Source organism: Myiozetetes cayanensis, unplaced genomic scaffold (genome assembly GCF_022539395.1).
Source record: "Myiozetetes cayanensis isolate MyiCay16 unplaced genomic scaffold, myiCay2020 scf22, whole genome shotgun sequence".
Lineage (NCBI taxonomy): Eukaryota > Metazoa > Chordata > Aves > Passeriformes > Tyrannidae > Myiozetetes > Myiozetetes cayanensis.
In genome coordinates, this window is record NW_026087434.1 from 8097632 (window position 1) to 8124689 (window position 27058).

General features: G+C 48.9%; 1 protein-coding gene across 1 annotated transcript in view; it reads right to left on the reverse strand.

Annotated features, from left to right (window-relative positions):
- SEPTIN9 (septin 9) overlaps positions 1-17955 on the reverse strand; it is a 134297-nt gene extending 116342 nt beyond the window's left edge. The window contains exon 1 of the mRNA XM_050319166.1: positions 17807-17955. Coding sequence (XP_050175123.1) covers positions 17807-17828 — 22 coding nt within the window. The 5' untranslated portion in view covers positions 17829-17955. The remainder of the gene's footprint in view (positions 1-17806) is intronic.
- Between the last annotated feature and the right edge of the window lie 9103 nt (positions 17956-27058).

The following is a 27058-nucleotide window of genomic DNA, read 5'->3' on the forward strand; positions in this document are numbered from 1 at the left end:
CATCACAAATTTAAGCTCGTGCTTGAACAAAGTCTTGGCTTTTCAGAGACATTCAATCTCAACGTCAAGATTAGAACACTGGAGTGATCTCAAGTGCTTTGGCAACACTGCTCAAGAGCTAAAATGGCCTTCAAACAGTGCAGGGACTGTGCCTTTCCCCATGAATTTATTCAGAGGTGAGTAAACTCAGTCCTCAGATATTCACTTCATGAAAATAACAAGATCATTTCATCACTCCTTGTGATCCTCTGTTCTTTGCTGCCCACAAATTCCTCACAGCTGATAGTCATTCAGAGATACGCTGGACAATCATGAAAGCACCAAAAAAAATTAGCACAAGCAGTTTTTCATGAGAAAAAGCATGTTAGTCATCATCTGTGATCCTTCTGCTTGGAGTGTTCCAGTAATCCGGCTGGGCAGCAGAAAAAGATGCCACGTCACCACACCAACACATCAGATGACTTGTGCAAATGCATATTTAAAGCACAAGTATCCTCACAAATTGGAAAGGACTGGAAAAACAGGCCTTTTGTATGTGTTGTCAGCTTTACTGGTTTATGGGATTCTTTTACTTAGCAGCAGGAGGGAAAGGAAAAGGATTTGCACAGGAACAGAAAATTGCTCTTATGGAGCTCTGCTGGTTAGGAATGGATCTGGTAACCACTGTCAAGCCTGAAATCCCTTCCAGTTGACTGTTGAAGATAACCAGATTTCCAGAGAGGTCTTGTCCCTCTAAATTTACCCTGTCTTCACCACACTCCTCACTTGCTCACACTTCTTATCTGCTGAAATCCAAGAGAGAAGCAGGACACAGGAACTGGAATTCAACGAACAGTTGCCTTGTGGCATTTTCACTAAACAAGGGAGTTTTGCAGGAGGAGGTCACTGAGCTTTGAGAGCCATGACAAGAGCAGCTTGGATCTGGTCCCATTTGTTTCTGCAGAACCTGAAGCATCCCAGCAGAAATGGGAAGGAGGGAAGGCATCTGAACACACCCAAGCTGCAGCCTTGCTCAAAGAAGGAAATAATCAAACTCTTACATTAACCAGCTGCCACAAGAACTTCAGCAAGCTAAAAACGTGTTAGTTAATAATTAACAGTAATAACACAAGAGTCCTCAGGAGCCTGAATGGACAAGGGATAAGGCCCAGAGTACCATGGAAACAAAGAACAAAACAAACAATCACCACTCATCCTTTGCCTTCCAAAAACCCCAAGCATTTACAGCTTCCAGACCCATGAGTGCACCTCACTTTCTCTGGTTCGTCTGGCAATGGCCGTGGATTAGCGGGAGAAAACCACTGTCAGATTTGAAGGAGGGGAAAGGAATTTTAAAACTGCAGTGTGGTATTTCCATATGGATCAAATACTCCCAAGCTGCCCTGCAGCTCTGCTCCCCACTCCCATGGGCCTGTAGCGCTCTGGCTGTGACTATGCAGGAAAAGTCCTGGTGCAAACTTCCCAGCCCAGCATCTGGCTCTCTGCTGCACTCTGACACTGTATACAGCTTTAGCACATGAAGCAGCAACGTGGTACTTCAGGTTAAAAATAAAATAAAATTTATAAGTCAACCTTCCTTAGATTTTAAATCAATTTCTTGCCATCTTCTCGTAACCTCAGCGCAACCCAGGTTTTATTTTTCAGCGCCCAGCACTTGCTCAGTGTCCACGTGCCACATTTCCCTGCTCTCATTTCACACACAGAACTCCCAAACTTGTGTTTCGGAGGGTCCCTCTGGCAACAGACGCCACTGGATTTATCACCGGAGCCCTGCGAGCCTGGGGCTGCCACGAGGATGGAATACAGACCCCTCTGTTTGCCAGGCTCTGGAAGGTAAATGTTGATTTTTCCCAGAGAGGGGTGGGGGTGTATAAAGGAGAAAAGTCGGGAACAAAGAGGCAGCAGCGCAACAGCCAAAGGGCAGCAGCTGACAAAGGGCAGAGGTCAAGGGCTCTCCTGAGCCTGGGTGACCCCCTGGGATGACCCACAGGGATAGCCCACTGGGGTGCTTGTCAGAAGTGTGGCAGCACCCGGAGTGAACAGGACACCCAGAGCAGACCCCTCCACTTTGGGCTGCCCAGCCTCAGTGAGCTCCTCCTCCTCACAGCTGGAGGAGATACAGGGCAGCCTTGGGTTGGAGACCAGTGTCCAACTCTGAAGAAACTGCAAGTCCAAATCTCACTCCAGACTTGGACCAAGTGTCCTTTTCCTTCACGTCACGTGAAAGACGCTCCACTGCAACCACGTAACATCCAGATGAAGGAACCAGCAGTAGGTAAAGTAGCAGCCAAGGGGACATAGATACAAAACCTCTTCCTAGCCAGAAACTCAGATGAATATTCAGGGTCAAGATTCACAAATGCTTTGGCCACTTGATGGAGAAGACCGTTGTGGAAGGGCATTGAGCTCAAGCAGGCAATGGCCACTTTTCTCTGTGCAACCATCCACACAAATATATATATTCTAAATATACTTTAGGCTCCAAATGCTACCTGGAGCCCTTTCACCTGACCATCCCTAGTGCAGCAGCAGCAGCCTGAACAAACACACTCTTCACACCACATACATACAGCTCACACATGAGCCTCTATCATTTGGCTGAGAGTAACACCCCTGTGATACTCTGGTATTACATAGAACTGCCTTGGAGTCAGAAAGCCCAAGCTCCAGGCTGTGGTTCAGAAACCAGCTCCTTGCATAGCCCTACACAAGAAACTTAAGCTCACCATCGCAGTTTCTCCCTTGGGACATCACACATCCACATTCTAACATTTATCTTTGACCCAAACCCCAGTTGCATCTTGTCTCTCTGCTCACCCAAGGCTAATCCTGCCCCAGGAGGATGCTGAGGTGGATGGGCAGGGAGGATCAGCTCAGCTGTGATAGAGGAGTCAGGAACTGCTCAGCCACCACCAGGCTATAACATGACTCGCTGCACGTAACTTTCCTCCTCCACATATTCTTTTCTCTGCCTGTAAAATGAGGTGTCAGGCACTTCCCCTGCTTATAGGAGCTGGAGGGATATATTATTTAATGTTTTTACATGTTAGCTGTACCATAAAGAGTGACTCAGGCGCTATCTATAGATGCCTGAGATAATGTCCGCTGTCCCTAAACAGGATAGAAGGGAAGTTACACTGAGAGACTACAATGAAGCCCTTCACTCACACAATTGAGGGTTTTTTCTCCTATTAATTCTACCCCAGAAGTAGCTAAGGCAACCCAGTTTCATAATCTAGTAACATTCTTTGGTGTTTTTCCTCATATCTTACAATTATACTTAAGAGTGGCTGCAGCAGGGAAGTTGGAGCAGAGGAGAACTTTTCAGCCAAATTTTAGGACATATTGGAGTGCCTAATGCTGCAGATCAGCTTACACCAGAGTTTGCAAAAGTGCCTCTACAAACTGCAGTATAACTCTATCTGTACCTTAGGAGCTGCTGCATTTAAGAACTCCCTCTTCCATCTCCAAGTCAGACATCCACAGAAATCCTAACCACGGTCCCAAAACCAGCTTAAAAGTTCTACCTCTGAAGGGTCAGTCAACTCCAAGATTAAATTTCCCATGTGCTCTCCCCTAGTCTCTCTCCTTTAAAGGTATGTAACGGAGGACCAGGTTCTCACAAATCCTCGTTGCCCATGCTGTGCTCTAGAATGTATTTGCTGCACAGTCCTGCTGCTGCACATCAGAGGAGCAAGGTACCAGCACAAAAGCACTAAGTTCATTTAAAAACAAGATGCAGAATCACTACTGAAGTGCCAATGTCATAGGGGGTTATCCTTTAAAATCTTTGTAAGGGATAAAGGGCGGGCACTGATTTTTTTCTCTCTGATGACCAGTGGCAAGACCCGAGGCAAGAGCATGAAGCTGTGTCAGGGGAGGTTTAGGTTGGGTATCAGGAAAAGGTTCTTCCCTCAGAGAGAAGCTGGGCACTGGAACAGGCTCCCTAGGGCAGTGGTCATGGCCCCAAGCCTGACAGAGCTCAAGGAGGGTTTGGTCCATGTTTTCAGGCACATTGTGGGATCTTTGGGGCCATCCTGTGCAGTGCCAGGAGTTGGATTACAGTGGTGCCTGTGAGTCCTTTCCAACTCAGGATATTTTATGATTCCATGAAAAAATCATTCTACCATTCAAACACCTACATTTCTGCCAAGCCATACTCTGCAACAGTCAGCCCTGCAGCAGGGCAGGAGGAAAATTAAGATTAGGTTCATTTAAATAAAGCCCAGATGCAAGAACCACCTCTTGATGTTGCTCTGTGATTACACATGCCTCTCTCCAGGTACAAAGCGGTCCCAAAGCAACTTGTTCCTCTAATGGGCTTCTCCAGCTGCCAGCAAGGGAAAAGTAAAGCACCTGGCACCACCAAACAGCTCAGCCCTGGGAAAAGGCAAAGTGAAATCACTCCTGGCACAGGTGAAAACCATTCCATGCCATGGAGCAGCGCCTGCAGCCTCTGAGGAAGCCTTTCTCTCTATAAAGAGGGCTCACAGAGGGGGACACAAAGCCTATTCTGTGGGTTTGGCTGAAAGGCAGCTTTGTACGTGGCACATGGCACGCTCGGTGTAAGGGAGCCGGGCAGTGGAGCTCTGGGTCCCATCCAGAGCCCCTCCCTCCAGTCACTCACCCCAGTGACACAGATGTTCAGTCTCCACTATGCAAATTCTTGCCACAAAAAAAAAAAAAAAAAAGAAAAAAAGAGGCAGTGGCTGCCTTTGAGTAGCCCAAACCTCCGTGCACTGACCCTGGCACTGCCCAGAGCTTGAGCCGTGCCAAGCAGTGGCACGAACGAGGATTCCCAGCAGGGTGAAGCTTATGAACATGTACCTTATGCCCCAGAAATGAACCACACAGCCAGACCCAACAGGTTTTTCCCCATCTGGACGCTCAGGTCACTTCTGGAGGCTTCAGATCACCTAAATAACACCATCAGAGTTCATTACACAAGCTGAACTTTCACAAATGGCACCTTCTGCTGTCAGAGGACTCCAACACCTCTTGTCCAGAGGGGATCCATGGCACTGCCACGTCACTCCAACCCAAACCTACCCGACCCTTTATATCCCTCAGCAGGAGCATCACACAGGCAGGATCCTCCCTGCCGTGTCCAGAGCTGTGGGACTGACACAGGGCCAAGGGAGGATGCTCTGGGGGGTGTCAGAATTCCAGCCTTATCTCCAGAGGCTGAGATCATGAGTAGAAAATGTTTCTGTGTTGTCTCAGCAAGCTTCCTGCTGGCACCCCTCTTCCTCTCCACAAAAGCACCTCTCTGTGAGCAGTTTTGGAGCCAGAGAAGAATGTTCACTGGTAGAGGTTAAATGTATTTACTATTTCTGAGACCTCAGATCTGTGACAGTGCCTGTCCTTAGCATGACCCAGCTGCTCCTCAACCACCTGTGTCCTGAGCAGGTCAGGGGAAGCAGGCCCAGCTGCAGGAGAGATGCTGCTGCCACTTCTTTTGGAAACAGTTGGCACAACAAGCATTCACCACACTGCTGGTCACTGCTGCAAGCTGGCAGCCACTTGCTTTAGTGTCTGAAGGAAAGATGCCCACCACCTAGGACCATAACCAGCTCTCCAAGGGATTGGATTCCTCACTCCAGACACCTGGAAGCCTTGGGGCAGCACCTCACTGTCTGCTCAGGAGCCCCAGCTACCCCCCATACTCAACAGGAGACGGGCTCTGCAGCAGTGAGTCACATCCCCAGATGGAGGTGGAAAATTGGGTGATTCATCTGGCAGCCCCTGGCTGGAGAGAGGCTGCAGGGAGCAGCTCTGATTTAGAGATGCTTTTAGATGGCTCGACTCAGGTAAAATTAAATTCCGCCCTGTTTTTTTCCAGGCCTTGGTCCTCTGTAATACAGGATATTGGCTCCCTCTCAGCTTTAAGATCAGTGTCTGAAAGACAGCTGCCAGAATAGGAAGCACTTTGGTTATCTGCACAGACAAGGAGCAGGACTCATGGCACCTGATTATACCCCAAGCTGGCCACAGAACCCAAGGAAGCAGCTTGTTCCTCTGCAACTCAGTTTCCTTGGCAATAAAGCGGCATATTCATGTCTTTGAGAGATGAGAGGGCCACATTTATCCACAAATTAAATCCCCTGGAGAAGCCCAAAATCCCTCTTCTGTAGGCTCTGCCCAGCTGATACAAGCACCAAGCAAGGTCACTGCCAGGCAGACCTGTGCTCCAAGAGAAGGTGACAGAGAGGGATAAGTGAGGGACAGAAGGTGACAAGAGAGGGAGCTGTCACCCCTCATGCCCCAAGTTCCTTGGGAATAAACAAAGCACTGACCTCTAGGGCTCTTGGGCATCTGTCACCATTAGTTTATTCCATAAGAAAGTGAAATTAAAAAAACCCTGCAGCTGAAACAGCACTTAATCTTGCAAAGATTATGATGACATGATTTGGAAAGCAGAGGAGGATGTTAAGCCCCCAAAGCAGAGGTCTCTACTTGCTTTATAGTCTTATTTTGCCTATAATCTATAGGCAACAGGGCTGGGGTGCTTCCAGGATGTTCTGAGGGACTATGTCAAGGCCATTTTTAATCCAAAGCCCAACCCTCCCAGCTGTGTTTTGACCTAAGGACACACCATGCATTAACCACCAGAAATGGGAAAGAGAGGTTTTTAAAGATAAAGATGATCCAAAGTGCAGATGAAATTTTAGACAATATTAGAATTCAAATTAATCCTGATCCACTGGAAATGGACAACTTGAATAGGATGCAGTGTGACCCAGTAAGGACCAGCAAGGTCTAATTTACACACCAGACTCAAGTCAGTGGTTGCAGGAAGCTCCTGTAAAAGACTGATGTCCCCATGGGCTGAATTGCCAGGTTGTATCATCATCAACTAGAGGAACAGGTTAGGGTGGCAAGTACTCCAGACAGGTGCTTGCAGAAGGTGAGATGTAGCTGACTGCAGACTGAGGTGTGGAAGGCAGTCCAGAGCTGTGTAAATTAGGTGGGCAGCAGCATCCAGGCTCAGCTACAGGGGACAATCTCTGCTAGAGCTGTTCCCTTTTCCAACCCCTAATGCTGTGCACTGGATCCCCAATGAGGAGAGCCTCCAGGTGCCAGGCAGAGCAGCCCCAGTCCAAGGGTTTGTTTGCACTTCCCCAGTTTGTCTATCCGGGGTTCTGCCTCCTGTGTAATCATCCAGGACAGACCAGCTACATCAGAGCAGCCAGGCAGGCTGCCCACCCAGAGCCAGCACTGCTCCCTCAAATCTGCCTCAGCCCACCCCATCCTGCAGCCCTACAAGTGCCAAAGGAGTGGCACAGCCTCATGGAAACGTCCCAACATCCTCCTCCCAGCAGGGTTAACGAGGTCCTGCAGGCTCTGTGCATAAGCCACAGATTTTGCCTTGGGTCTGTGAGCACCTTGGAACGGGACAAGGTGCCACACACCACCTGCTCCAGCTCCACGTGACAGCCAGGTATTTGCCCGGAGAGAAACGCAAACAAACCCACCCTGCAAAGCTTCGTGCTCTCCTAGAAATTCAAACAAGGTCATCTCCAGATGGAAAGCAGGAGAGCATGAACAGTCCTGGGTAAAGCCACAGCCCCAGTGCCTGTTTGGGCAGCCCTGGCAGCCAGCAGAGAGGAGGGGGTGAGGAGAGAGGAGCAAAGCCACAGCTCATCAAGCCCTGTGTACCTCTGTGCCAGCACAGCTTCTGTTTTCCCACCCACTGACCCACACTCCTGTGTACACCTGAGCAGCAGGAAACACTTCTCCCCCTTGTATCCCTCTCAGCATGAACAGCAGCCTGTTCATCAGATGGAAGGGCTCTGGACACAGAAACACCTCCCCAGGGCTAGGAATGAGGACACTGTTTATTTTTACCCAGGACTAAGGTCAGGTTTTGCTCCTAAGCTTGCCAGAAGCTGTGTGACTATTCCCTGTACTGACCTTCCAAGCTCCTTGTTTTCCAGTGTCCATCAAATGACAGGAAAGGCTCAGTAAGATCTGAACATTAATCCAGGCACATGTTATGAAACATATTTTTACTATTCCCTCTGCACCATGGCTCAAACACAGGACCCTTGCTTTTCCCATGATGATCTCTGAAAACTCCAGAAAGACAAACACACAAAAAACCCCCACAGATCCACAGACATCCTCCTCCTCCTCCTCCCCTCTCCCCACCATGTGCACTGTCCAAAAGGCCTGATGTACATTTCCAAACACTGGCACGTGATGCTGATTTCCTGGAGAGTGGCTGGTCCATGAAGGACCATGTGGAGCAGAGCAGACTGAAACCTCCACAGACGGATCAAACTCTCAAGGGCTGAGCTCATCCTTCCCCAGATTAACTCATTGCTCCCAACACTAACTGCAGGAATCAGCTGTCAGACTATTTCACATCACTGCTGAGAGGTTTATCTGACAAAAACCCACTCTGGGAAATAACTCACAGCCTCTTGCTCCAGCTGCCAAGCAGGATGGGGAGACCACCCAAGCCATGACATCCCCAACAAGCCACAGCACCGACAGCCTTTCAGTACTCAGATGTGGGACTGACAACTGAGGCATCTCACTTGTCAGAACAGCAATTTGGGAAAGCGTTTACAGATGCAGATGTAGCTGAATGACAATTAACGTCAAAGGGCAATTAGCTGCAGTAATGTCAGTCCTTCAGGCTGTGTCTGAGCTGTTCAGTAAATACTCAACAGCTCTGGGAGTCATAATTTACCTGCTCAAAAAAAAAAAAAGTATTAAAAAAGAGGCACGTGAAATCCCACGGTGTGGTGGCTTTGGTACAGCTTGGGCACAACTCAAACTCATATTTCTAAATATTATAACAATTTTATTGAAACATGCTCTCAAACACGTGAAGAGAAGATGCCAAAGGGGAAAAAAAGGTGGGTTGGGTCGTTGTTTGTTTGGTTTTTTTTGACAGAGCTGCAAGAGCACATTATGAAGGTCTGAATTTAGGGATTTCACAGTGCTTCTACCAGCTGACCTTAGATAAGGGCAATGCAGCACACGTGACTCCTTTTATCACCAGAACACTGAAAATCACAGAAAGTCAGAGAGGTTGAAAACCTTCCCTAAAGCAAAGCAAAGGACGAGAAGGATTACGGCATTTCAGGATTGAACTGGCAACATCACTGACTTTCAGTGCTTCAAATTAAATTTTACGTGGGCAAAGAGTCATGTTCCTCGTTCCTACTGATTAAAGTTTATCTAGATTTTGCTTTTAAGTTTAAAAATTAATTGAAATTCATCTCGGAAGGAAGATGGAAATTGAAAATCAGGAGAGCAAAGCATCTGGAGGGTGCTGGTCTCTGACCCCCCCACCACAGACCTAGGAGCTCCCACTGGGGTGGTGGGTGACACTTGCTCTTGTGCAGCCCAGACTGTGCCTCTCCTGCAGGCAAAGCAGAGCCTCCAGCCTGCTTAACTCACTGCAAGAACCCCCCTGCCACCTCCCATGTGCAAGTCCCTTGTCCTGACTTGTAACGCTCCAAGTTCTGTTGTTCTTCTCAGCAACTTTTACACGTACGTGCCCAGGCACTTACAGCTCAGCCCCTGAGTCATTCCACAGCTCCCAGCAGTGGCTGAGGGCATCTTGTCCTTGTTTCCTTTGTTTATTCTGTCCATTAGACAAAGCTAGAGGCGATCCCCATTTCCCTGGATTACATCAAAACAAAGCAAACTGCGCACCCGGGGGCTGCTCTTGAGGATCAGGACCAGCTCCCTCCCCAGGCACGTGTGCTCAGAGATTCCCTGGCATCACCACCACAGCCTGCAGCCATGGGACGTGACTCCGGATGAGCTGAGGGAACAACGAGTGTCAGGGACCCTCTGTGTCCCCAGCAGCTGCTTTGGGCTCAGCCCCACGAGGCCTCGGGGGGGCTGCTGGGTGCCAAGATCTTCCCTTCCCAAAGGGAGCCAGTTTATCCCTCAGCAAGCACTCTCTCCCCTGGGAGCTGGAGCCCAAGCTCCATTATTCCCTCAGTCCCCAGAATAGCAGTACTCCCACACCAGGAAATTATGGATTTTCTTGAGCATTACTGTGACCTTTTTAATTTCCATTCTGCCTTTAGCTGTCTCCTCCCCTACACTCCTTCTCTAAACAAATCTCAAAGCTGTACAAAGTGTTTCCTGTAAATAATACTCATTTGGCATGGACAAAGGAAAGAAAAAGAAAAAAAAGAAACCCTTTTGCTGCTAGTTCCAGCTTGCAGTCATCCCTCCAGTTTGACTTCCATCTGCTTGACCTGGGAGCATGAAAGGCAGCACAGTGTTTGGGGTAAATGGAGGGAACAGCTACATGCTCTGGGTGTCACAGTTGAACCTGAAATTAAAAGTTTAAGATCATGGAAATAACACCTTATCCTGTGCTTCAGATTGCTGCAGTGCAATGATCAATGCTGAAGCTTGGGCAAGAACTTCCCAACCAGCCCCTTCGTGCCCAGCACAGTCAGCTGTTCTCATAAATGTCACAGCCACGGACAAAAAGATTTCCTTTTCCAGGCTGTGGTGCCATCCCACATGGATGTTGGCATCTGCTCTAGGGATATCTGAATCCCTCCGAGCCCTGTGAGAGGCTCACCTGAGCCTGTGTCACCCCGAGTGATACAGCAGGAAGCAGATTCCCAGGCAGTCATGAATCCCCCTCTCAAACACAAACCCTTTAAAGGGTGCCTTGAGCTGTCCTTGTCACCAGTAAGTCATTGCAGGCCGTTGTGGGAACGGGCTGAGTCACCAGTGACTGTTCCACCTCTCCCACCACACCACTGCTTACAGCATGCAATTTGCACAGGGAGCGAGGGCTTCCCAAGTACAGCTGCTTTTTCTGAGGATACCAGGACCAGGCAGGACAGGGAACTCCCTGGTGTGGTGTTAAACACACTGGCATGGCCAGCTGGCATCGCCCTGAGGGACAGGTGAGTCCCACCCTCTCCTGCACGAAACCTCTGCTTGCTTTTTTGTAAGCTCCCTGACAGGTTAAATCTTCACAAATTGCTGCAATACAAAGCCCTCTCCTCTTCCTCAGATGTTTCACTGGATTTGGATCTCACCTTATGCTGCAAAACCCAAGACATCCCTTGTCTAAGAGGTACAGGTTGGCCTTGCCCAAAGTGCCCCAGCATCAGCGCTGCTTTGGGGAGGGATGCCCCTGCAGCAGTGGGGGCAGGGAGTTATTCCCTGCAGCATCTCCCCATCCCACGTGCCACCACCTCTCCTTGCTCACCCTAGGTGGGCAGGGGAAGATGATGGGTGTTCTGGGGGACGATCATCACCTCATTGCACCCCCACAGGGTTTCTCATTATGTTCCACATGTCTGCGTGCTGCAGTTTCTTATTTGTTTTTCTCCACAGGCTGGATTTCCTTGCTTCTCCAAACTATTTTCTAACAGATGCTGTTGGGATGTTTTTCTACCTGGAACAAAAGCTCTGCCACTGCCCACACACACCACCAAGCCTGGCAATAGCAGAACACCCAACCAAACTCATCTCGCTGATCCAGCCACCCCAGCACAGCAGGATGCTGCTGTAGGAGGGGTTTTTTTCATAGCAAGGACCCATCAATCATCACAAACCATCAGAAACATGTGATGGCAGATTGCATTTACATTTATAGCAATATATTCTGTCAGCAAGTGAGTAAAATAAAACAATTGTGTCTTTGGATTGGATTCTCATGGTCCCACCTCAGGTTTTGCAGCAAGGAAGCGCTGAGGTAACTTTGCCAGGACTGATGCCAACAGCCATCAACAACTCTCGATATCTGCTATGACACAGAAACAGACTGTGAGGCCCTGAAGGCACCTGAGAACAGTCTGTCTGAGCATCAAGGTCCTGTCATCCAACAGAGACTCCAACAACTTACAGCACTCAAGAAAATTACAGGCTTTTACTACCACAAGAGAGGACAGGCACATTAGAAATCTAATTTTCTAAAGAATGCAACTTTTTCATTTTAAAAGCGATCAGAAGAATTGTTAAAGGTTTTTATGTGTTAACCACACTGCAGACCTGGGTGATGCTGCCTCTTGGCATAGTGTTGGTTTGGGAGCTCAGTCTGTGACACTGCCTTGCTCACGTGGCCTTTGACTCTGCCATGCATCACACACCAGTCATGAAGAAATTCAGAGATGGGGTGGGAAGGACATGCCTGCCTTTACTGGCATCCCCACAGCACTCTGGACAAAGGGACCCACTCTCTTTGGGCATCTCTGAGCGTTGCTACAGCTCAAACAATCCCAGGGTAACAGCCAGTGGGAATGTCAAAGGTCACATCCAACCATGTGTGCAGCAATGGAGAAGAGACTTAGGGAGAAATAGAGCAGGGAATAGCATGATGTGATAGGTAAGTGGTAAAAAATAAATAAATGAAGGGGTTTGGGAGAAAAAACCCACCAGACAGAATGTGTGAATGTGAGCAGGCACCATGGCTGCTCTTCACCGGTTAAAAACAGAGGCAGGTATGGACTAGTTGGAGATGCAGTTGTCCCAACAGTGAGCAAATGTTTGCTGTGCAGGAACAGCATTTTATTTGTTCTTTTCTATGAGGGGCCGTGGACATTTGGTATCAACCAGCTTTCACATGGATGTGAATGATGCAGATCATTCCTGGCAGCTGACCCAGCCAACCTGCAGAGCTTTCAGCATCCTGAAAATAATGCAAAGCCCTTTGTCTGTGCACCAGCCTCCTGCTGCTCTTGGATTATCAAGAAACAATTTCATTTTGTAGTCCTTGTTTTCCTTCCTGTGATTTCAGTAACACAACACCAACACAAACCCATATCACAAAAACCTTCCATGGCCTCAGGCAAGGGACTGGAGTTCCTGGGGCAGCTCACTCCAGGGTGGCACTGCCAGCACCGCCATCCCTCCTCTTGCCTCTGCTCCTGGGCTCCAAAACTCTCTCCTCACACTGTTTTCCCCCTTTCACATCCCTCCTTGCTCACATTGAATTCACTGATGCTTCAGTTGCCACCAAAGGGAAGGGAAAAAAGCTCAGGGCAGACTTCACTGCCCTGCTCAAGCTCAGAGTCCTGACAGAGGGAGGATGAGGGATGGATGGCAGCAAAAGAGCTGAAATGGCATCCTCTGAGCAAGGTGAGAATAGGAGCCAGTTTTAAACAAAACATCCACTCAGCACAAACACTTTTGCCTCCAATAAAAACAGCCATGAGCTCAGTGACCAGCATGGTGGCTGCTCCTCCACCTATGGCTCTGGTGGTAGCTCATTCCTACCAAGCAGTGAAGACACAAGATGAAATGGAAACCCTGTCACTCCTGCAAAAGCCTTCCCAAAAGCTGATGCCTTTCCTTACTACACTGTCTATTTGTAGGAGCCCTGCCCAGCCCTGACAGGGGCTGCTGCACCTCATCATAAACCAGGTTGTGGCTGGAAAACCACAAAGTCCTTTGGTCTCAAAGCACACGGGCTAAAACTTGCAACAGAGGCACCACAAGTGTGCTTTGGCACATCAGGCACAGGCAGAGCTGTGTCACAGAGATAACAGGTGGAAATGGGGCCACAGGACAGGTCATTCTCCTGAGCCAGTGGAGGTGTTGGCTGCACTGAGCTCAGAATTTGAGCAACAGGTTTGAACAGCCACAGACTGAGGATCCAGCTTCTTGGAGCTGGTTGCAAATCCTCACTCCACAATTCTTTTTTCTTTTCTGTGATATCTTGTTGGCCCAGCAATACAGGTTTTGGGGAGTAAGAGCTAGTTGAGAGTTTGAGTTGGAAAACAATAGCTTTTTTATTTTTTTTAAATATTTCAAAACAAGCTATTTCAAATTTCTGTTCCAAATGACAAGCTAAAATTAAACGAATGTTTTTGTTGGATCCAAGCAATATTTTTTCCTTGATAATGCAGTTTGGCCAGTGAACTACATTAAAAAAAAATTTAAAAACCCTCCCCAGCCTGAACAACTCTGTTCATTTTTCCACAGCTCAGACACAGACAGTGCCAGTTCAGTGACAGGAGATGAGGTCTGGTTCAGGAGCAAACAATGGGCTCTGCAGACACCAGGTCATCTCTGCCCCACCCAGAAGCTTTTATGGCAGAGAGGTTAAAAGTCATTGAGGGAATCAGACTGGGCCCCTCTTGGATTATCAGCCTGAAAAAGATCCAGTCTCGGTTTTTCCAGCCCATCTCAGACTGGCTGCAGCCAGAGATGCACTGAGGCCCCTCCAACAGACAGCACTGGTCCCAGTTACAGCCCCTGAGGGTTTTTTAGGGGTGGTCACATCCATCCACTGCTGCTTCACTGAGTTTTGATGAGCCTGGCTCGCTGTGGTGCATCCCCTGTGCTGTCACAGCTGCACATCAGCCCTGCTCACCCCCAGCAAGAGCTCTCTTGCTTTTCTTCACTCACTGGATGTACTGGGGCACAACAGGAGCCCCTTGGTGGGGTAGAAACCCCATCTGTCTCCCAACACCTGTAGCTGCTGCCGCCCTGGACCAGAGATCCAGGTACTCAGCATCTGCAGAGCCATGTGCTGTTGGCTCCAAGGCAGGAGGGGACCTTGGGACACTACAAACCAACCATCAGAGAAAAGGGCTCTTTCCCCAAAGCTTCCCAGCCTAGATAGAACCCCAGAGCAGTTTGGGTTGGAAGGGACCTCAAAGACCATCTAATTCCAACCCCCTGCCATGGGCAGGGACACCTTCCACTAGACCAGGTTACTGAGAGCCCCATCCAACCCGGTCTCGAACACTTCCAGGGATGAGGCAGACACAAATTCTCCAGATAGCACCAGCAACTCCAATTTGACTTATATTCTACTGCCCGTGTTTTATAGGGAATCATTTTATGACTCATGATATGGGAAAAAAATTGTTGCCAAATCCTCATGCAGTGATGGAATCACAGTTCTCACTGTTACCCCTGCAGTTTTTCCTACAGCTTTAGCTCGTATGTGAGGAGTTATTCCTCCCTAAGTACCTAAGCAATAAATCAGGAGTCTGCAGTTCAGGTAGTTATCTGTAACCACTATGGATAACTCTGGAGGTACTGTAATTCCAGTGATCCTTTTCTTAATGCACACCCACGTCTTACACAAACCTGAAGCTGTCCTTGGCCAAAACCATTTGCACCATCCTTGAAAACACCTATAAATCATCGTGTCATTTATCACAAATCCTGTCTATTGTTTCTTTGACCATGCAATTGGGTTTGAGTAATGGAAAATAAGAATAAAAAAAAAAAAACAACTTAAAAAAAATAGTATTCCAGGACAAGTTTGCCTTTAGCATCTGAAATAACACACATCCCCAAGGCAAACATGTAAGGGCTGGCTTCAATAGAAGTCATTGCTCATTTCTAACTCGCTGTTATTCCGTGTTTTATGCTCTCCCCTCCTCCTCCTCCTGCTGCCAGAAGCTCCAGGAACACAAAGCACGGCCGGGCTGAGCCGCACGTGCCTGCGGATACGGCACAAAGGTCTGAGCCTCTCTGCTCGTGAGAGGTGAAACATGGGAGGGTAAACTCTTCATCCCAACCCCACCTACGTGGCTTGTGCTCAGAAGTCACAGCAGATGGGTAATGATTTCCCCTGAAGTACTTTAGAGAAGGTGAATCTTGCCTGGGGTGGGGAACAGCCTGATAACAGGAGAGCACTACAGCAGCCTCGCTGTGCTCTCAGAGGAGGATGGAGCTGGAGCTCCAGCCCTTTGAACTCAAGCAAGACCCTCCAGCTGGGTTCAGCAGGACCCAGTCCACAAAACAGATCCAGAATGTACCAGAGAGGGGCAAACAAGGCCAGGGAGAAATGCTCCCAAACCCCCAAAAAATGTTTACAAGATGCTTTTTTCCCTTTGTCATAATTTTCTGGAGTTTCTCAGCCAGGCACTGTGTTTCCAGCCCACCAGGGGCTGTCAGCATCAGCCTTTGCAGCTGAGAAGTCACTGTGTCACCTCACCAGCTTCTCTGGCAGCAGAAAGCCCAGAGGCTCTGCATCTCCCTGTACATCTCATGTCTTGGAGAAGCAATCTGGATTCCCAGTGAAATTCCCCCAAGCAAGTGACCATCGCTGTGCCCCGATTGGTGAACACACCAGAGAGAGGGACCAAGGAGAGCTGGCTCCACCCCTCGCAGAGCTGGCAGCTCTCCAAGGTGGCCTCCATCCAGCACCTTCTGCCCCACGAATCGCTGGCAGGAACAAGCCCAGCACAGCGGGAACAGCAGCACCGAAAGTGAAGCACCTTTGCAAAGCGAAGCTGCCTGTGCTTTCTGCAAGGTGTGAGGTGCTGTAAGAAGTGCAGTTAATTCTGTTGCTTCCCTGTAGTGTATTCTGAGCATTGCAATTCTCCTGTCCTTTTTATTTAAGCAGCTGCACCGTACCCAGGGAAATCTCAAAGCAGTGTTTCCAAAACACAGCCACAGTCCCTCTGAATTAAAGGTACTGGCCAGATGTCAGCCACCCTCAGCTGTAACATGTGAAGGAGGATTTGGGCACCGACCAGAGACACGTCAGGGGCTTTGCAGCACCCCAGCTCCACTCCAGCACAGCCCCTCCAAAGCAAGCAAAGCAACAAAGGACCACTTGGCCTCGTCTGCAAGGAGCCACAATATCAGGTCACAGTGCTGACAGCTTTTTCGTGTGACAGCCAGTTATCTCCAGACCCGTTCTTGCACTGCTCCTGTCTGCTCCAGCCACCACGTGCCCCTCAGGAGGCCAGAACAAATAGCAGGTTTCCCTACACACATGCACAACCATTAATAGCCAGTTTAATCCATTACAACATGCTAATAATCATGTTCAGGCTTTCTCGGGTTCCCAGCATAAAAGCCATAATAAAACCTCCCTGGCAGCCCATTTAGCAACACTAATGAGAGAAGAAAAAATGTGCAAGAGAGAAACATTACTAATTAATTTCAACAATAAGCAGGCAGCAGCATCACAGAGGGAATTTTCTGAGTCAAGACAAATCCCCAGCTCCTGTGGCTCATGAGTTCAGGCAGAGCCCTGCTGGCCATGATGTGGCTCGAGTGACTGGCAGCACAGCAGCTGCCACCAGCACCCCTATAGAGCAGCCAGACCCGTGGTTCAGGGCATTAGGAGGAGGTTGGCACACTGACACCACATTCCCACAGTGGCCAGGGCAAAGCCAGGGCAGAACTTGGCTTAGAGAGCACAGAGAGCAAAGTCCTGCAGCTGGAGGAGCTGCCAGAGGCACCTGAGCTTTACAGGGTGAGCAGGGGACCTTTAACAGCAGACCTGTCCACTCTCTTGTGCACCAGCCACTTCCTGGGGTCCCTGGCGGGATTCCAGAGTGCTCCGAGGAATGACCCCAGTCAAGGATGCTCATTCCTCTTAGCCAGGGAGGAAGGAGCCTACATGAGCAGAGGGTACCATGTCCTCACCCCACAGGGCAAGACTGGGAAAACCAGGATGGGGAGAAGGGAGAAGAGAGCTCCCCAGAATTATGAGACCCCAGCTCTCACACCCCGTTTGGAAAACCCTCCAGCCCTGAGTGCAGGCAGTGTCACACACACCACCACTGCCCTGCTCCGATTTCACACTTCCACTGGGCACTGCATCTCCCCCTGTGCTGGCACAGGTGCCTCCTGATAACGAGCTCCGTGTCACCAGTGCCGGGTTCTGCCTGGAACAAGCCACCTCCCTGCATTTGCTTTGCTTTTAGAGCCTTTTCCACTGGTCAAGAGGGTCTGTTTATACACAGCGAAACAGCTGTTCGTCCTCCACAGAGCGCTCATAGAGAGAAGGGCTTGTGCAAGTGGTACTTTGGGGGTTTTTTAAATATTTTTTTTTCCACCCTAGTACAGACACAAAGGGAGAGAGGTGAGAGAGAGAGAGAGAGAGGCTCACCTGAATACGAGGATTTCTTCATGCCGTCGCTCCGAGCTGTGACATGGGAGCAGGAGGAGCGAGGCTGAGCGGTCCCTGGGGTGCCACGATCCTTTTGTGGGCAGGCACAGGGAGGGGACGCGCACACCGCCACGGCATCCGAGTGCCCGGCTGCACTCGGGGGGCAGCCCCAGCGCTCCCAGTGATTAGCACACACCTTTCCGAGTGGGTTGTGGGCTGTTCCAACTCTCCTGGCACGGGCAGGGGTAGAGCAGGGCTCAGCCTCCGCAGCGGCTGCACCTTAACCCCTCGGAAAACGAATAATCCCCGGGGTTTATCCCTGCCAGCTCCCAGCCCTGGAAATCCCGGTGTATTTAGCCGGTGCAGCAAAGGGAAGGGGTGGAATTTCATCCCTCCAGCCCGGCGCACCCCATGGATTTGATTCAGCCCTTGGCTCGGGTCAGCGCTGCTCTCCAGTCCCTGGTTCAAAGTGCGCTGCTGACCCGTGGAAGTGCCTCTTTTCCTCTGTAAACCCACACGAACAGGACTCAGTTAAGGCTGTGAGCCGAGTAAAAACGCCCGTGCAGGCTTACACCACGGGGAAAGCTACGTGTGAGTCCTCAGTGCTGCGGGGATGCAGAGCCACGTACCCCATAACCAGCTCCCCCAGGCATCTCCCCAGGTGCGGGGAAGAGGAGGCTTCATTTAGCTATTCCTTATGTACCAGGAGGGCAGACATGCTCTGATCACTCCCCTGCGAGACACAGGTTGGGCAATTAATTACGCAAATGCAATCAGCCGGGGGGCACCGCAAACACAGACAGGAAGAAAGTCATAGCTAGTCTTAATTTGCTCTAAGGGCACAGAGAGGTGCAGGAGCCCGAACTGCGGGAGAAAGGACCAGGCTGTTCACTGCAAAGATTTCCACAACCCCTCAGGTGGGTCACCTACACACAACGGTGTGTAGCACAAGTCCTGTTCACCTGAGAACATTCCACCACCTCAAAGGCATGGGCTCTCTGCTTGGTTTTAGACTGTCCCACAACAGAAAAAAAAAAGTGCTCTTACCCCCAGCCCTAACCTTGGCATTGCATGGGAACAGAGGAAGGCACTGGATGAGCTGGATTAAGAGGATACAGTGCTATCAGCATTTCTTACCATTTCTCAGCCACAGATTATCCCTTCTGTAACAGATCTGAAGAAAAGGATTGTCTGAGTGTCTCAGGCTTTAGTACAAAAGTTGTAGAGCTGCCTGAAGTCAATGAGGAATTTGGTGCTAAGCAGCCAGACTTTGCACTGAACAGCTCAGGAACACTCATACATTTCTGGATTTGTAGCAACAACAACTCTACCCACTGCTGCATGACAGGGCTATATCATCTTAGCACTGGGGTTATCCAGTGGAGAGATGTTCATAAACTCTGGCATTAAGAAAACTTTCATCAAGAAATCTTTTGAATCACCAAAGCTTTGTTGCTTAATCAAACACACATCTGAGGCCATAGTAATGATATATTACTCTTTCCACACTTCCTTTATCATTAGTCACAATTTATGGAGGAGAAACAATAGCACAATGGCTTGCCCCACCTCATACACCAAATAAGGGCAAAGTCAGGAGCAGAACCCACTCTTGGTCAATGATCCCTGTGCTTGGTTCCTGCCTGCACCTCTTTGATGAGCAAGACTGCTTAATACTCAGCAACCACAGGGATACACCTTAGAGAAGTTCAAAAGGCAGCTTTCCCTTCTTGCCACTTACGGAGGTACGAGCTCATGTGCCCGATTTTAGTGTGCAGTTACACATGCACATGTCTGGTTCTGTGTTTGTGTGTGATTACATGTGCAGAGGGTGCCCATGCCATCATCATGGAGCCACCAACGAGCAGTGGTGTTGTTTGGAGCCACGGCTGGGACATGGCCATCTGATCAGCTCCACTGCAAAAACACAAACAGCAAATTGAGGAGCAGGCATCCCGCTGCAGGGCCAAACAAACACGATGAGACAAACTGGCTGAAGGGATATTTTCTGAAATACCCTCTGACAAAGAATCCTTTTCTTTGCCTGCCCGGCCTCAGAATTACCCAGAGAACCAGTCACTTGGCTCAGAAGGGCAGGTTAATGTTTAATACAAAGCAGAGCCCACAGGCTTCCAATAGGTAAGTCATTTAGAGCTTCCCACACTCCCTTCCCTCCCCGCTCTTTCGTAAGTTAGTGAGGGAATTTATTGTTCCTGAAAGTGAAGGATTTGGGCTGCTGGTTCAGCCTGGCTGCAGCACTGGCAGCCACCATGCAAGCCTCAGGTCTCACCAGAATAGCTGGGATATGACCTGGCACCCATCGCAGACCAGCCCTGAACATCCCCCCTGCCCAACACATCCCACCCTGGCATTCCTTGGTGCCAGCACAGTGCTGGCAGAGGCACAGAGCTGGCCACCTTCCAGAGAGGCTGTGTCAGCCTCACTTGTCTCTGCCCCAGGATGCCCAACTCCACACACACAGCAGTGACCTTCCCTGAGGGCTGAGCATGGACAGGCTCCTCCAAGCCCAGCAGCACCTGCAGCCACTGAGGCTGCAGATGTTGCACCTCCTGCAGCAGCTGCTGAGCCTGACCCAGCCGTGGTGCCCTCAGCAGCTGGTTCTTCCTCACTTAGCTTAGCAACACACATGCTACAGTTGTTAGAGTTTCATGGCAGGCATGGAAAGCATTTGCTCCTGTGCTGTCTCTCCCCAGCAGCACCCTCCAGGGAACCACATTCCCCAGCACGGGGGGGTCCTGCATGGAGAAACACAATCTCCCAAACTAAACATAATAGAGAAGTCAGAGGAGCGAGAGACAAGCACCACCAGCTCCACAGGGTGGGCTGAGGCAGGGAGCCAGAGGCCCAGGGAAGGGTCAAGGGGAGGGAGAGATGGTGGAGGCAACAGCACCCAGTAAAGCACCCTGGAATGAGGAGGAAAGTGTAGAAATAAGGAGAGGATAAGCCCCTGCAGAAAAAACCCTGATCACAGGGGCTTAAATGAAGTTTGACATTAGGGCATGCTGAGCTCTGTCACTGCACCTCTGACTGACTGATTCAACCTCTCAGACCAAGCTTCTCTTGCAAAAGGGGAGGAATATTGAGTTTTCCCAGGGAGAGGTGTGGTGAGGCTCAGTGCTGCCCTGGGGCTCCAAGGCACTGCCTGGCAGGCAAAAGTGGCTGTTATGGGAGAGAGCAGGACTCCCTGTGTGACCAGCAAGGCAGAGTTCAGCCCAAGCTCTGTGCCCTTTGCAGTGCACAATTCCCATTGTCAGTGCCCAGGACAGCGAGATGCTTGTGAGGAAGAACAAAAGCTCATCAACCAGCACTGGGCACAGGCAGAATCTGCTTCTTTCTGCCACCTTCTTGAAGAAATTAAAATACTACAGCACCTCTGATAGCCTTCCTTTTCTGCTGCAGCCTTAACAAGATACTCACATAATGCGCTGCTTGTGCCAGTCAGTTAATCCATGCAGTGCACTGGTTACTTACATTCATCATTATCCTCAGTTATAAAAGAAAGCAAATGCATATTTTCATTTCTAACAGCTCTGAGAAAGGGTTGTCCAAACTGGGATTAAAACTCAGGGCTGTCTAACTTGTTACTGCCTAGCTTTGCAGCTGCAGGAATGTTGGGTCTGCCAGCTCCGAGCTCGGTGGAGCCTTATAAAAACATACCTGCCCAGATCTTGGACAGGGAGATAGAAATCAGTTTGATGATCAAAGCTCCTGATAGCATTCCTGCATCATGCAGGCTTTGTACAGAACAGCACGCAGAGGTCTGGAGGACTGATTGGCAGTGACCTGGAACTGCTTCTCTCAGCACTTGAAGATAATTCGATGGAATTCACATCCAAGGAGCCTCCAAGCTCTGACTACATCAGTAGGCACATATAAATCATGTGGCTGCTCTGATGCAGCAGCCTGGCTCTCAAGTTTGCAATTAGAAAATAAGGGGTTTATGAAGTGCATTTGGGGTGACCTGTTATTCATGAGCACCAAAACCACTGACCCACAGGGACGGGGCAGCTCGATGTGCACGAGAGGAGCTCAGGTCCACAGGGACGGGGAATCTTCTGCTTGAAACCATACCTGAGATAAATCTGTGTAACTTTACAAGGCCTGTTGGCCTATTTGCCTGTCCTCAATGCCACTGGGGACAGTGTGTCCACTCTAAGTCCCTGTGTACCCAAATTCCCATGCAAACTTTCGTGCCAAACACAAAGAACAGCATAAGTGGCATAAGGCATCACCACTGCTAGAACTTGCCATACCCAGGTCCTGAGCCACTTTCTTCTTGCAAGGGGCCAGGGTTTCATGCAGCTCTCCCCTTCCTGATCCACAGTAGGAAAACACAGATGTTGAACCTCTCAGCACCAAACCACAATGCTCAGATGCAGGAGGCAGGGCAGCTGTGTTGATCTAAGGCATCATACATTCACACTCTGCTCTTTCCAGGGACTGATTCACTTGGTTAGGACACAGCACAGCCAGACTCTCCCTGTGGTCTAAAGGGCATATGGTTAAGAGGTAAACAATTCAGCACTGTGTTTCCTAACTCCTTTCCCTGTGATTCCATCTGACAATGAAGTACCAAAAACCCACAGCATTGCATCATCATCATCTATGACCTAACGGCCATGCTGCTCTTTGGTCTGATGGTTATGGTAAGGAAGCAAATAACTTAATGAAGCAATTACTTGTATCAAATCCGCAGATTTTGTTCTTTTCTTCTGCCTTAATTATGAGGAACCAGGAAGAATGTCCAATTACTCAACACAGAATTTCATTACCAAACAAGATAACATCTGCTCAACCACAAGGTACATCAGATGGCCATTTTCACAGAATAGCCTCTCCCATGGTTAAGGGAGGGAATACTTCAGCCTGAAATTAAAGTTGAAGAGTGTATTAAGAGACAACAAAATAAAGATTAAAGGCAGTAGTCAATGCCCATTCAATAGACGGAAAAATCCCTGAATGTAAGGGAAGTCTGAATGAAAGGTCATAAGTGTTTTCCATTTTCAATAGCCCCAGTTTCTAAAAACAAAACTCTTCAAGGTGCCTCATGAGCTGACCCACATGAACACATCCCCCACCCCCTCCAAGAATCATTGTAAAATCCTTGAGCTGCTTTCAGAAATGCCAGCTAAGCACTTCTCAATCTAACTGCAAGTTTGAAAAACAAAAGCAAGTCAAACTCTCAAACCCCTCAAAGCTTAATCCATTTTTCACAAATACAGAACCCTGTTTTATGGCTTTTATGGTCCAAGTTTGAGTTGAAACTAAAGGAATTAAGCAACAACCACAGCTTTTTGTCACTCATGCCTTTCTAAAGTGGCACAGAAGAAATCTGGATCTTACTTGCAACCAAGTGACCGTATCACTTGTTTTTATCCAAGCATCATACCTAACCCAGGGCAGGGGCTTCCCTCAGTGCCTGCCCTTGGCCAAAGTGGATTATTAGGTATGTTTTCACAAGTGCAATTTAGAGAACTCAATATGCATCCCTAGGGAAGGAGAAAAGGTAGAATGGAGGCACAGTGCTGGAGCTCTGAGAAGCCAGGCTTACTGATCCTGCACTGGAGGGAGGCACAGAAAGTGTGGGACTAAACTGCTGCCAGCAAGAGGGACCACACAGCAGCTATTCTGACCTCCTCAGCAGCACCAACTAGTCTAGCTGCAGACTTGAGCAAGTGCCAGCAAACATCCAGGCATGATTGTTTGGCTGCTGTTGTACCTGCTTGTGTGTAGAGATATCCTTGGGAAGGCAGGGAACAGTACAGTCATGCTTCAAGCTATGCTTAACTGTCTGCCTGCCACAATTCCTAAATCCACCCCTGAATGCAGCTCCCAGCCCTGCAAGAGTGATTCAGAGCCTATTCTTACATGCATGACCTTACATGTTTTTGCTTCCCATGTCTGCAAGCAAGAGGCACAAGGTGCTCCTTCCTCTGTCAGGGGGAAAGGCAGACCCAAACGCAGAGGGGGCTCTGCCTGTCTCTTGGAGGGAAAACACTGGACTGGAGCCATGGGGCCTGCTAGAACTGGAAAAGGGGAGCAAGGAACTGGAAAAGAAAATCAACAATAAAAGAGCCCACTGAAAACGTGGATAAAGGAAAACCACTGAAGGATCAACCAGAGTCTGCCTACAATCACTAGCAAAGCAATTACAGAATTAGGGATGATTTATAACAGACTGAAGAGCTGGATACTTGGCATGTGCAATGGAAAAGCTGTAAGGAGGAATTCTGTATCCTGGCACTGGGCTCAGGAGCTGCAAGTGATGCAGCCTCAGCAGTTCTGTCCTATACTGAGCAAACGGAGCAGCATTTGGAGGTCTTTGCTCGTACCTCGCAGCTTCCAGCTATAATTTGGTCCAGCCATTGGTTCCAAGTTTTAAAAATCAAAACAAACAAAATTTATTTGTGTAGAATGTTGAAAAAATATGAGGTGTGATTAATAATAGCCACTGTTTCCTTAACAGTGCAACATGGAGCAGCTTCTACCCAGCACTGCCAGATCTTCAGGGAGGAAATTACTATTATCCAACTTTACAGGTGGGAAAACTGAGACTTTAAAGGGCTCCACAAAGCAGGTGGTTTAACCCAACTCTAGAGTTATAGTCCTGGACTTTTATTATAGATAAAACTTTCAGTATTCCTGGAAACTGGGTCAGGTTGATCTGTGATGCTGTCACCCAGCATCAGCCATCACTTGTGTGTCTGCCTTGCTTGCTAAGGACATAATTCCACTGTTACTACTTTCTCTCTTCTTACACTGGCATAGGTTTCTCATTGTTCTTTATTTTCCTTCTATATCATCCAGAATTTAAAAGGATGATTTTCACCAGCAACTAAATTACCTGTTCCAAGACTTAAGAGTAGTGAAGACACCAGCCTGTCAAAACCAAACATTTCCCATCAATTAACACATGAACAAGCCCCATGCCTAGAAGCCCAGGACTTCCAAATTAGTTGGGTACAAATACCTTTGGAAAGCTGCAGGGGATTTTGTCATTGACAGGGAAAGGATCAAATCTAAAAGACAGAGGAGTTTCAACAGGCAGTGGCTTTAAGGGTAAAAAAAAATCAGCTTCATTTGAAGCTCAGCAGTGCCAGTAACAAAGCAGCCAGGGCTGCCTTCACACCCAGCTCAGAGTGATCAATCAACATGAATCATCCCTTGAGAGAGACGAGCAAAGATGTGATTTAAACACTGAAACATGCCTGCTGCTGTTCAGCAGGTACCAGCATGACTGGGCTGACATACCCACCTCAGAGGGACTTAAAACAGGCTGGGAAGGGAGGCAGAGAGGGTGGAGGAACAAATCTCAGAGCCGTGTTCCTGCACAGACCCTCTGAGCTCACACAAAGAACAGTCCCAGTCTTGCTGCTGGGGAAGCACCTGAGAGCTCGAATATGTATTTTTTTCTCATGTATTTGCCTAAAGTATCACAAGCATTACAAACTGTGGCTGTTTTTTTCAGCACTGACACTCTCATGGTGCAGGCAGGCCAGGTGGTGAGGAGAATACAGTCACACTGTGCAAAGTTACCTCTCTCCTTACTAAGGAAGGGACATGGAGAGCATTAAGGGCAACTGAGCAAACAAAGCTAGAATTGGAGTCCAGCTCTGTACAAACTGGCAAAATGCAGCAGGGAAAGCACTGCCTGAGAACAACAGAGGACCCTGGTGTCAGCCCAGGTACCCTCAGCCCTGCCAAGACAAGCCAAGCAGCATCAGAGGCTGCTGCCTTCTGCCAGTGTTTTGGGGGGCTTTAAGGAGTCAGCTGGGGCACGAATGGTTTCCTAATAGAAATGATTCAGAGTCTGGAGCGGTTTCAGGAGGAGCTCGCTGAGCTGGCTGGTGCCAGGAGCTATGTGAATGTAGCAGCAAGGAATGCTTCCTCCCTCCTCATCCCTCCGCGCCTCCCGGCTGCTCCCGGGACCGGGCTGCGCTGAACGAGTCGCAAAAAGCGGGTTGTCATCCAGAAACCCCAGGGGGAATCTGGCCTCCATTTCCACACAGGCTGCAAAGGGAAACTCCACGGAGTAGCTGGAGAAATGGTCACCTGCTGACAGGGTCGTGGCTCGAATAAACCCTCATCTCACCCGTGGCCAAACAAAAACAGCTCTGCTCTGAGGAGGAGGGAAAACCAGGGACTATAAAAGGGATATTACTAGCCTTAGTGCAAAAGCTTTCCTGCTGTTGCTACATTTAATAACTCATATTCCCAAGAGGAATGGGGCCAAACACTCCCTGTCATGACTACAGCCAACAGCACCAGCCTGACCCCATGGAGGGTTCCCATCCACTGCAAGCTCCTCTTCCCTCCCTGGCTCCCACATCCTGGCACAGCTGCTGCCTTCACCCCACTGTGTCCCTGCCTGATGGATTAATTTTCTCTCAGGTCATTGTTCCTGTCTTTCCCTCTCGTGGCTCAGGTGTTGCCCCACAGACAGTTGCACTGTCATGGTCCCTGCTCAGCATTGTAGTCACTGTCCACAACAAGGAAAGAGCTTTAACCTGTTTAACTCTGCAGCCAGCATCATATGCAGCTCCTTTTCTGATGAGTTCTGTGTGTATTAAAGCCAACCACAAACATCACCTTTTTGCCTTCCTTTTTTTATCTCTTATAAGACTGAAAGTGCAGAAAGTAGCTAGAGGTGGATCCACTGGGAATGGCCTTTAGCCATCACATTTCTAAACAGAGCACGTCAGAATTCTGATGATGAACACTGTCTTGGTGTGGAGAAAAGCAGTGGAAAGTAACAGTTTAATAAGCTGCTTAGAGATGCAGCTTCAGAATACCTCACATTTCAATATTTACTCACTGATCTGAGCCCTGGTGGATTCAGTTCTTCTACTCCTGCCTGCAGGCAACTCATGAGTAGAAAAAGAAAATGAGTGTGTTAGGTAAATAGTTCTTCCTGAAACATTCATCAGATTCTGATCTCACCAGAATATCTCCTAAGCCACCTGCTGTATCAAACACCTCAAGTCTTACTTGTGCTAGTTGATCTTTGAGTTTTCACAAGGAGTCAGACCTAAGGTTGTTCATTTTGGCACAAAATATAGACTTTTGTGCAAAAATTTTAGCAGACACCAGATGGAGCTATTCCTGAAAATATTTCCCTTTCTATGGGCTTTTATATCATGAAGAAATATAGGGAAGCCAGCCAGCAGTGTGGTGCCTGTCTTTACAGAGGTTGAGCTTAAATCAGTCTGATCACTGTCTGCAAATCTCTGT